Here is a 12,799-nt window from a genome sequence, read left to right as displayed (position 1 = left end):
CGGAAGTGTTAACACGACCCGGAAGAATTTGGCCCACCCCCGCGTATTTATTGCCGTCCATCGATATGTCTGGTAGATAACAGATCAAGCAGTACTGTGTCCTGTCTATATAACGCAAGCTCTATAATATGAAGAGCCTGTCCAGCCAATGACGGCTTGAGACTGGCTGCCACAGCTGTCAATCATCCCTTTTTATATGTCAAATAACTACTTAAAAACAAACTGATCAGAAAAATGACCACTTGCACAGGCATTAGCATGATAATAACTATCTAAAATGATACAAACCACCCTTGCGAAAAAATTACCTGGCGTGTACTGTGATTGTTTCGGTTGTCCATTTCCCCATCCACTAACATGGGGAGGCGGGCCTTGTGACCTATACTGGCACCTGCCGCCAGAGCGGCGATCTAACATGCAGCGGCTTCACTGAACGGGACCAGATCCTCACTCCATCTATTATATGTCGATGGTCGATGCCATGAATGCGGACTCATGGATCCCTCAGATCGCCCTTGTGGAACTCTCGAACATTTCCCCCCTTCTCACCTAGCTAATTACCTCCCTTCCCTGAACTTACGAACACTTAAAGACTCAATTTTCTATTTCTTTTTTGGACTGTTCCTTTTTACATTTTCAACTTTCTTCCCTGAACTTAGGAACATTTAAAGACAAAATTGTCGTATCCCTTTTTTGATCTCTTATTTACATTTTCAATTTTCTGTTATTTTGTAAATTTTATTTCTATAATCTGAAACTCTGTAAAAGGTTTAGCCCGGCATCATCTCGGCCTACCCCGGAAGGGGGTCCCCAGCTGGGGTCCATAGTTGGGCCCCTACTATTATAATACATCCATGGGCCCCTACAGTACATCGGCTCTCACAAGGTTCCTCCTCAGCCAGTCACTGAGGTGCGATCTCACAAGCACTACTTTTTAGCTTTCTGTACCGTGTTTGGTGACAACAAACCTGGATAAGGTGTAAAAAGATGGGAGACAGGACAAACGGTGACTTTCTTTCTCCAAAGCGTGTGGATTATGACCCGGATGTCCGTGCCCCCCGAGTTAGGAGTCCCAAACCATGAAAAGTCACTGCTGCCGCCTACTGGTGTAACATAGAAGTGCAAGGTATCATTTGACCTACCGTATTTATCAAGTTTGACCCAAAAATAAATAAAGTGCATCTTCAAAAATAAACAAGACCTTCATGAAAACAACATATATCTCAAAACCCTTTTTGTGAGTATCACATAAAGACAATTTAAAGTAATTAACCTCTTCTAAAGCCACCTATTTCTGAAGAAAATGGTGAAAACGACATACCCAAACTAAAATGCTTACTGTGGCTGAACCGCTAGGGTTACAGACAACTGCCTGACCTTTTCTGAAAGGTAAGACTTTGAAGTTTATGTTACAAGTGTCAGAATGACTCTATGTGTTACTGACCCTGAGTAACACCAGCTCAAACACAGTGGTTGATTCTCGCCTAGAATAAAAAACACTTAGAGTGTAAACAGTTACCTGTGGTTGTTGTAGGCCTATTTATGGCTAGAAACCCAATGGAGACATAGCCGCAGACCTTACCACATCCCAACTCAAAGAAGATGAAAAAATACCAAAACATTAGTATTTAGCAGTGGTTTTTGTAGGGAGATACCTAGGCGGGTTTCCAAAAAGCCATTATAAAAAGCCATTTGAAAAAGCCAAATAATCTGAAATGTTGTCTTTGTCTTTGTACAAAGACAGCTATAACTTCTGCTGTGTTGATCTGATCTGAAAAAGGAAGACAGGGTTCGATGCGCAAGATTCAGCCGGTTAATTTGGTATGTAGCATGAACAGCATTGTTCAGAATTAACTACCTAATTAATCACATAAATGACAGATGAACAGCAAAAAATCAGAAACGTAACGCCGGGGTTACGGTGCCATGCAAGAGGCCATCAGATTTCAGCTTGTGGGAACTTGTAAGATGAAAAGACTTGGGAAGCACTGACGGTAAGCAATTGGCAAACGCAACTTGCAACACAGAAGCACTGATTCGCTAGCCAGGCTACTGATTCACCACAACACAAGCTGTTTGTTTATTTTATAGTAACGAGTAACGGAGATGCTTTTGGGAAATGTATCGGAGTAAAAGTATAGATTTTATTACGAAAATGTAGTGGAGTAAAAGTGAAAGTTGAAAGAAAAATAAATACTCAAGTAAAGTACAGATACTAAAAAAAATACTTAAGTACAGTAACGAAGTATTTGTACTTTGTTACTTTACACCACTGCAAAAGGGAGTTGTTCCCCGTTCATCCCCATGTTAAAATGCTTGACTTAATAACAGGATTAAACATGTTTACAGCCTCATTCAAAACACGGTTTTGGTCTATAGCCTATAGCTAATTTCACCTTTCACAACAACTGTACAGGGGATGATTGACAGGTCGCCTATCCAGTGATCACGCTGCTTGCCAATGACGGACCAATAACAGATGGATCTACAGCTCTGGGAACCCCCGTCTCGTCCTGTCTTGCGCAAGCTGTGCAAGGCTGGTTGGCAGCAGGCCACACTAGGCTTCAAAACAGGAGTCCAACAAACAACAGGTGGCTATGTCCATATTATTTACAGTCCATGATTGAAACATACCTTATGAGGAGATGAAAGCGTCTGACCTGGTTTCACAGTACATACAAGATTGTAATCCGGGTGGTTAGACAGGATTTACAGGATGTTTTTGTCATTCCCTTCTTACATTCCAGATTTATTTTCTTACAGAAATCCTCTTAATATTTCATTATTATAAAATTGTATATTCCAAAATGTGGAATCTTAACGAATACACGTATTGTGTACTGATAAGGAAACCTGCCAAGTGTCTGTTGTTTATCAGAATGTTCCAGACATATGTTCTCAGTTTTATCTTGAGAAAGGTCACTTCTGTTTGTCAAAACAATATGAGACATGTTAAAGGTCCTATCCGTAAGTTCTAACTATTACTGACACCGGTGGCCATTAGAGTAACTGCAGGCAGCGTGTGAACGAGCTGATGCGTGGGCACCATACTCGCACACGCACAAGCAGCTGCCTGGCAACAGCAGAGGTGTTGGTTGCTTCGTAACGTTAACTCATAAAAGTCACTTGAAAACGGCAACCTGGACAATTTATCGGTCAGATCAGCCTCAAGATGCCCAGGAAGTATTCTGGATGAATTATCGGACGTTATTGTTGCATATTTGGCCGTGTTTTGGCTTACATTGGTTGCGGGGAAATGGATAGGATATTTACGTTACCGTGAGCCAGGAACTACCGTGCTTCCTCTGTATTGTACGGTACAGTATAATGGCTGGAGTTGACCAAACTGAACAATCAAACAATGTTTCATAAGCATAGCAGTAACATTAGGCATATTTACGACTGTTACATTCATTATCCACACAATACGGTAACGTTATTAGTGGAGCTCGGTGGTAATTTCTATAAATGTAAATCAATATTATTTAGTCGCGATTAGCATCAAGCTAACGTACGTTATACTAATGTGCAGTCCCACTGCAGCTAGTACTGTAACTGCAGTCAGAGCCTTCTTCCCCGGTACGTCTAATAGTTGACCAAACTGAACAGTCAAACAATGTACCGTGAGCATAACAGACAGTAACGTTAGGCATATTTACAACTGTTACATTCATTATCAACACAAGACGGTAACGTTATTAGTGGGGCTGGTGGTAATTTCTATAAATATAGCTAAATCTATTGGTTAGCCGTGTATAGCATCAAGCTAACGTTATAATAGGCAGACTCACCACCGCAGCTAACTGCAGTCAAACAATAATGTTCCATGACCATAAGCATAACGGTAATAAAGTTAGGGTTGCATTACTTCACACAAGACGTAATGTTAGCAGAGTTTCTGACCAGGTGGTAAATCCATTAGCAATCAGCTAACGTTATCTGGTCAAAACCACATTACAGTAGCTACAAGCAGCAAGGTCCCTCCATCAAAACACAGTCCCGACTCTAGTTTCCCCCCCGATGTCGGTCACATTGCTGCTGTCTGGCCAGACGGGCTTCACTAGATAAATATTTATTTATTTATTTTGTGTGGACTTTTTTCTGGAGTCTGTGTTGTTGTTATTTGCTTTTGCTAGCAGCTAGCGACGAACATAACGTTAGCAACTTCCGGTTATCCGTTTTCCTTGTTGGTATTTCCGCCGGAGCCATGAGGACAAGGCAGGCTTGTGAACGCGCAGAACGTCACATCCGCCCAATTTGCCGGGAAAGTATAACCCGTGAGAAGCATGATAATCCTGCAGTATCTTTGCAATGGGTGAACGCAGAGAGACGCGCGGCTGGGCTCGTTTTTTAAGTTAAAGAACGGCACATTCACTCATTGGTAATAGAAAACACTTTGTGAACGTTTATTTTCCGGCCAAACTTACTTACTTATTGTACCTTTAACATGCCCATAATACAATGGTTAGTTACTGCAGCTTTGTTGGTCTACTGAGAAAACGTTGGTCTCCCATTGCAAAGGATAATTATAATAAAATAATAAAACTCCACACACACACACGCACGCACGCACACACGCGCGCGCACGCACACACACACACACACACACACACACACACACACACACACACACACACACACACATATAGCCATGGTTTATCACACACACACACACACACACACACACACACACACACACATATAGCCATGGTTTATTTCTTCATTGGAATGAGATCAGAGAGATCAAACTCACCTCCGCTGGTAAGAGCCGCGCTCCATATGAGAGAGACGACCACTAGACTCACGACACGCTGGACCCCGATCATCCTTGTCTACAGGTTCCTCTGTCTGTCTTTAATTAGGCTGAAAGTCCACAGCATGCATTTCCTGGTTTAACATGAGGGTGTGGTAGTGTCTGAGTCAGAGACAGGTAGGGCAAGTCAAATATTTGGTCACGAACGTCAGAAAGGCGGGATAAAGTGAGCAACAGTTTAATTTCGACTTCCGGTTGTTTGAAAAAACACGTTTCCAAGCCTGCCTCTGATTGGCTTTAACGCCTGAATGCACTCGGCAGCTCTCTCATCTCAAACGAGCCAAATATTGTTCCAAATATTGTTCAATGTCAAGATGCAGTGAAAATATTAGTTACTAACATTGCAGTTAATCTGTTTATTTAGTTTAATTATGTGCAACATGTGGTGCAGGATATGTAGCAAAGGGACAGAGCAACAATGCTGATGAAGGCTTGACGCTGAAACGTTCGTTGTGCCGTCCCAGGTGACTACCGGTAATTACATTTTTGAAAGGACATTTTGGAGTGCTAGCCTGCTTCTTCTTTGCTCTTGTGACTTGTGTTGGCGCCTGCACCCAAGTGGAACTCTTGTTGTGAGTGTGCTCGCATTCGGTGAGTTTAGAGTTGAGTTAGTGTCTTATTATGGCCCGAGCACCGAGTGGTGCGTGATTGTTTTTCTACAGATTTTTAGGGGTTCAAACTCTGAAGCGGCTGAAACCCTATTGTTTGTAGGCTATTGATTTATTATTCATTCATTAGTATTTTTGGTAATGCTTTAGAATACAGCCCGCAAATAACCATGTAACTACAGGGTAACAAGACTGTAGTTATAGTATAACTACAGGGTAACAAGACTACAGGGTAACAAGACTGTAGTTATAGTATAACTACGGGGTAACAAGACTGTAGTTATAGTTTAACTACAGGGTAACAAGACTACAGGGTAACAAGACTGTAGTTATAGTATAACTACAGAGTAACAAGACTGTAATTATAGTATAACTACAGGGTAACAAGACTGGTTATAACTACAGGGTAACAAGACTGTAGTTATAGTATAACTACGGGGTAACAAGACTGTAGTTATAGTATAACTACGGGGTAACAAGACTGTAATTATAGTATAACTACAGGGTAACAAGACTGGTTATAACTACAGGGTAACAAGACTGTAGTTATAGTATAACTACGGGGTAACAAGACTGTAGTTATACTATAACTATGGGGTAACAAGACTGCAGTTATAGTATAACTACGGGGTAACAAGACTGTAGTTATAGTATAACTACGGGGTAACAAGACTGTAGTTATACTATAACTATGGGGTAACAAGACTGCAGTTATAGTATAACTACAGGGTAACAAGACTGTACTTGTAGTGTAACTATAGGGTAACAAGACTGTAGTTATAGTATAACTACAGGGTAACAAGACTGTAGTTATAGTATAACTACGGGGTAACAAGACTGTAGTTATAGTATAACTACGGGGTAACAAGACTGTAGTTATAGTATATCTACAGGGTAACAAGACTGTAGTTATAGTATAACTACGGGGTAACAAGACTGTAGTTATAGTATAACTACAGGGTAACAAGACTGTAGTTATAGTATAACTACGGGGTAACAAGACTGTAGTTATAGTATAACTACGGAGTAACAAGACTGTAGTTATAGTATAACTACGGGGTAACAAGACTGTAGTTATACTATAACTATGGGGTAACAAGACTGCAGTTATAGTATAACTACGGGGTAACAAGACTGTAGTAATAGTATAACTACAGGGTAACAAGACTGTACTTGTAGTGTAACTACAGGGTAACAAGACTGTAGTTATAGTATAACTACAGGGTAACAAGACTGTACTTGTAGTGTAACTACAGGGTAACAAGACTGTAGTTATAGTATAACTACGGGGTAACAAGACTGTAGTTATAGTATAACTATGGGGTAACAAGACTGTAGTTATAGTATAACTATGGGGTAACAAGACTAGTTATAGTATAACTACGGGGTAACAAGACTGTAGTTGTTATAGTATAACTACGGGGTAACAAGACTGTAGTTATAGTATAACTACGGGGTAACAAGACTGTAGTTATAGTATAACTACGGGGTAACAAGACTGTAGTTATAGTATAACTACGGAGTAACAAGACTGTAGTTATAGTATAACTACGGGGTAACAAGACTGTAGTTATAGTATAACTACGGGGTAACAAGACTGTAGTTATAGTATAACTACGGGGTAACAAGACTGTAGTTATAGTATAACTACGGGGTAACAAGACTGTAGTTGTTATAGTATAACTACGGGGTAACAAGACTGTAGTTATAGTATAACTACGGGGTAACAAGACTGTAGTTGTTATAGTATAACTACGGGGTAACAAGACTGTAGTTATAGTATAACTACGGGGTAACAAGACTGTAGTTATAGTATAACTACGGGGTAACAAGACTGTAGTTATAGTATAACTACGGAGTAACAAGACTGTAGTTATAGTATAACTACGGGGTAACAAGACTGTAGTTATAGTATAACTACGGGGTAACAAGACTGTAGTTATAGTATAACTACGGGGTAACAAGACTGTAGTTATAGTATAACTACGGGGTAACAAGACTGTAGTTATAGTATAACTACAGGGTAACAAGACTGTAGTTATAGTATAACTACGGGGTAACAAGACTGTAGTTATAGTATAACTACGGGGTAACAAGACTGTAGTTATAGTATAACTACGGGGTAACAAGACTGTAGTTATAGTATAACTATGGGGTAACAAGTTGTAGTTATAGTTTAACTACGGGGTAACAAGACTGTAGTTATAGTATAACTATGGGGTAACAAGACTGTAGTTATAGACGGTTTTAACTTGACAACAAAAACATTCTAAATTGAACTCCCGCTCACTTCCTGTTGCAGTGTTTGCTATGGACATAAAAGAAAAAAAAACATTCAAGTGCAGGACTGACCATTCCGTGAAAACCGTCTATAGTATAACTACAGGCTAACAACATCTGTACTTATAACTACAGCGTAACAAAATCTGTACTTATAGGGTAATTACAGGGTACCGCACCTGTACTTATAGTCAGTAGCGGCTCCAGCCAATTGTGCCTGGGGGGGCTAAGGAGGGGCTTAAATATTTACAGCAGGGGCTAACTTTTTCTACATAAATAGACAGTGGTTCTCTTCTCAACCTGTGGTACAGGTACCACTGGTGGTACGCGGGGGCCCCTCCCTCTCATACATTCATATGGTGGTAATTTCTCAGGTACTTGTGTAAAAAGGTTGAGAAACACTAATATAAGAAATTATAATAATATGATAGGGTGTGAATTAGGCTCTACTATTAGACAAGGAGGGCCCACTGCTTTTCCTTTGAGAGCCAAATCGCCAACCCAACATTATGCATGTAAGTGCTTCAATGAGCTGAAGACTGACTGTGTATTTAGCCCTATGTCACACTGTATATGTTGAGACTGATGAGTCCAGTTACACAAGGCTATATGCAGCACACACATTTAGATGGTAAATCAAGAGTTTATATTCACAATTTACACAAAAGATTTAAAATGTGCTATATTTTAGAGACAAATTAGGCTAATCACTGCATATAGGCTATATGTAAATAAACAGTGCCACATACACAGGCACATCCATTCATCAATAGTCTGTGCCAGAGTAAAAATAAATAGAACCATTGATAGATTGCACTATATAACAATCACGCCAGTGATGTGATGAACAAGACTGTATAGTGACTGAGGCGTTTTTTGATACTTTTATCAAAACCAGCTCACTGTGGCCGCCCTGAGACAGGGAGGTTGTGTGAGTTCGATCACCGGGCGAGTCATACCAAAGACTATACAAATGGGACCCATTGCCTCTGTTATGGAATCAGGATACTAACGTGCCTAGCCATTTAAGAGAATGGGAGGTGCTAGTGATTTGACGTAGCGAGTGCGTGGTGGAGCGAGAGAGAGCGAGTGGGCGTGCGTCAGTCAACGTCAGTCAGTCAAGGAAGTGGCTGTGAATGAATGAGCGGACAAGTCTAACGTTAATAGCAAAGTTAGCACATAGAATAATAATAACAACTGTACTGTACGGAAGAAGTGGTCGGTAATAAATGCAACATCATCTCAAGGCTACAGGCGTGTCCCGGTGTGCTACTGTTTCTCCCGCTGCTGTGTATTGTGTGGGTGGTTGGTCCCAAAGCTAAAAGTAAACTATACTTCGGCCCTGGAGGAGAGCAAACCTCCCCTGTGCTTCTCGACTACGGTCTGGGAGCAGAAGCAGGAAAGATCTTCCAACACCTCCCTGCTACAAACGGAGCATGCCTGAAAGAGGCGCCCACTTCCAATGCAGAAGTTGTGATCTAAAACAACAAACTTTCATGGGAGAACGACAGTTATGTTCACATTCACACCACACGCATGAGCACGGCGGCCAAAAAACACAACAGCACAGACAGTAGGCAACCAGTCTTAACAAAGCCATTATGTATATCAAATATAAATTCCATGCCCTGGCAGCCTACCTGCGCGCTCGATGGATGGAGCAGGCCACTTTGAGCAGAGCAGAGGGGGGAGGTCCTTCTATCACACCATGGCATAATACGCGCCATAATCACTTGCCAGTAGGGGGAGACCCCTCCATAAAAAATGGGCCGGCCCGGTTCTCAGACAGCCAGAGGTGTGTAAATGTTGTGTTCAAGTACGCTGGGAATTTTCACTTCTACTATGATGTATTAGCCTAGTTTACAGGGGGGGCTTAGGGGGGGCTTGTCTAATTTCAGGTACGGTACCTCGTAAATACCCTATAAGTACAGATCTTGTTACCCTGTAGTTACACTATAAGTACAGATCTTGTTACCCTGTAGTTACACTATAACTACAGTCTTGTTACCCTGTAGTTATACTACCCTGTAGTTATACTATAACTACAGTCTTGTTACCCTGTAGTTACACTATAACTACAGTCTTGTTACCCTGTAGTTATACTATAACTACACTCTTGTTACCCTGTAGTTGTACTATAACTACAGTCTTGTTACCTTGTAGTTACACTATAACTACAGTCTTGTTATCCTGTAGTTACACTATAACTACAGTCTTGTTACCCATATAATTACAGATCTTGTTACCCTGTAGTTGTACTATAACTACAGTCTTGTTACCCTGTAGTTATAGTATAACTACTGTCTTGTTACCCTGTAGTTATACTACAGAGTATAACTACCCGGTATAACTATGTCGTGTTACCCTGTAGGTCTTGTTACCCTGTAGTTATACTATAACTACAGTCTTGTTACCCTGTAGTTACATCGTTATTTGTGGGCTGTATTCTAAAGCGTTACCTTATTTTTTCTGCCGCGACGTAAATTCCCATGAGTTGGTACATCGCAGAGACATGAAATTTGGTCGTTTCTGCTCCAGAAATATTTTTGGAATCCGCCTGATGGTGACGCTATGTCAAATGTCAAAGTTTGAAAGGCCATAACTTCCAGGCATTTGTCTGACTTTCAAGCAACTATTTTCCACATGTTCAGCTGAACCTGCTCTACAAATTTGCCTCAAGGACCCTCCTCTGACCTAGACTGTTTGACCGATTTACACCAAAATGTAGCATCTATGGGGGGAAAACTCTACAAGTTTTCCTTTCGGATTTTTGTAAACTACTTTCATTTAGAAGTTGTGAGAGGGCGTGGCCTCCAGAGTCCTGCACCGGTTGGGTACCCACGAGCATATACCCACCGGTTAACCCGCAATATATATATATATATATGTATATATATATATATATATGTTTCAGTATACATGCTACAGCATGCGCTGGGACGCGTCATCAGTGATGTTGACTGGGGTCGTGGGGTGTTTCGGGTCTGACAACATCATACACCCTCGCCCAGTAGACCCAGCCGAGGCCGATTATGACCCCGACCTGCATCCCAGAAGCAGCCGCTCACGGATCAGCCTTCCTACTCTGTCTGCAACGTTGCCCGCGGAAGGGTTGATCACGCCCAATCCGCTGCAATAGAGTTTAGTGCTACACCGCAGTATTGCGAGACCTTCGGTGCATGGAGGTCTAAGGCCCTGTGGGGTGATTCCAGGCCGGGCACCTCCTTCGTCTCACCAGAACCTCCTGTGGCAAAAGGCAATCCTACCATGCCGTACCATGGGCAGGGAGGATGCCTCAAGGAGGCCTGTGTGCTGCACGTCATACACGTGCTCGCCCTAGCCTGAAGGACCCCAGGCCGCGCCGATGTTTATGCAGATTTTCAGGAGGCTGATCCGTAGCGTTTGTGGATTTCTCCCTCACGAGAGAGCCAGGCTGCAGTGGCGTGTCCAGACTTTTTTTACCAGGGTGGCACAAGTGGGGCACAGACTTACGAAGGGGTGGCCACGGCGCCACCCGCAAGGGCGGTGCAGAAGAAAATTTGACGTTTTTTGGACTTTTAGCCAAAAAAACACACACTCGCTCGCACTGTGCGCACGTCAGAATAGCGTTAATTTACCATGTTCGTCCCAACTAGATTACATATATCTACTTTAATTAGTAACACTACAGTGTCTGACGTTCCTGTGTTTAAAGCATAATTTAAGAGAAATAGACCCATCAATCACACAGAGTAGCACCATACAAATGTAATATAAAGCTTCCCAGTTCTACACACATAATTGACAAGTTTCAACTTTAGTTGCAATGTCTGGCAATTAACCACAATTCCATTGACATCAAGGCAATATCAAGATCACTGTTTAGGTTACTAAAGATAAATCTGGAACTATTAGGATTTTACAGTATATATATACGGTACGCACACATACAGCTGGGGGCTCCTGCTGTCAAGCTGCTGGCTTGACTCATCTGACTGACAAGGAGGAGAGCTTGTTGCTGCTCTCTCCTGCAGCTCTGACTGTGACTGACTGGTAGCAGTGCTGCTGGCTGCTCTGTCCTGCTGTGCAGCTTTTAATTTCTTTGTTTTGATGGAGAAGAAATCCTCAATGTTCTGATTTCTGATACTGTAATAGTGAAAAAGGGGAAAAGCAAGCACACTCACAAAAAACAGTTGGTGGGTGCACGGCTCAAAATGGTCTATGAAGGAGAAGAAAAGCCAGCACTCTCAAAAATGTCCTTTTGTTAATTTAATCAGGTAATTTAATCAGGTACAAACGTTTCGACAGAAGTCTTCCTCAGCGTACACTGAGGAAGACTTCTGTCGAAACGTTTGTACCTGCCATCTGCTTCAATTAAATTAACAAAAGGACATTTTTGAGGATACTGTAATAGTCACATGAATACATACTGTATGTCACTTTTATATATCTCTTGCACAATAGATTTCCTTGTGCATGCATGGATACATTTGACATGCTCACATCAGGCCTACAAAGTTACACAAGACAGATTTACCTAGCTAGCATTAGCATTGACAACCAAACAATGACTGACGACAGGTTTGCTCATGTTAGCAACTAGCAAGCTGAGATGAAAACACACCTGCTGCACCACATTATCACGTAGCCTAGCACACAGGTGTATTGTCCATTTACCCTGTTAGTAGCAGGCTTAGTTTTAAAGACAGGGTGAAGTTTCAAGTCTACCGTAACATGTCATGATATTTTTTTTAGCGAGGGTGCTTAATTTCAAAGTGAAAATCTCTGTGTTTGTTGGCAGGTAATGTATGTTGTCTTTCTTTAAACCACTGGCACAGGAGCTATGTCATGTGTATCAAAGAGTCTACTCACGCATGCCACAATAAATAAATAGCATATAGAACACTGATGCGGAAATATACCATTGAGGGACAGCGCTTGTGCCATATCCTAATGTTATGATACCCAGTATTGATATGTAGGATAATGTTGCCCGGCCCTGTGTGTGCGTGCGTGTGTCTGTGTGTGTCCGTGCGTGTGTGTGTACGGGGCTCTGGTGGGTATGCTGTCTAAAAATGAAACTATGATTTCTGTTCCCTGTTTATTCCAATCTCCAGAC

The 12,799-nt window shown here is 41.7% G+C and overlaps 1 protein-coding gene across 2 annotated transcripts in view; it reads right to left on the bottom strand.

The window, feature by feature from the left end:
• The window catches only part of LOC310792081 (uncharacterized protein), a 19,554-nt gene extending 14,712 nt beyond the window's left edge, over positions 1–4,842 (bottom strand). For both annotated transcript variants that reach the window (XM_083653789.1, XM_083653790.1), the window contains exon 1: positions 4,754–4,842. In XM_083653789.1, the coding sequence (XP_083509915.1) occupies positions 4,754–4,826 (73 nt within the window). In that variant the 5' untranslated portion in view covers positions 4,827–4,842. The remainder of the gene's footprint in view (positions 1–4,753) is intronic.
• Between the last annotated feature and the right edge of the window lie 7,957 nt (positions 4,843–12,799).

Source organism: Poromitra crassiceps (genome assembly GCF_964638095.1).
Source record: "Poromitra crassiceps genome assembly, chromosome: 17".
NCBI classification, from domain to species: Eukaryota; Metazoa; Chordata; class Actinopteri; order Beryciformes; family Melamphaidae; genus Poromitra; species Poromitra crassiceps.
The sequence above is the reverse complement of the archived record's forward strand: the minus strand, read 5'-3'. Positions and strand labels throughout refer to the sequence as shown.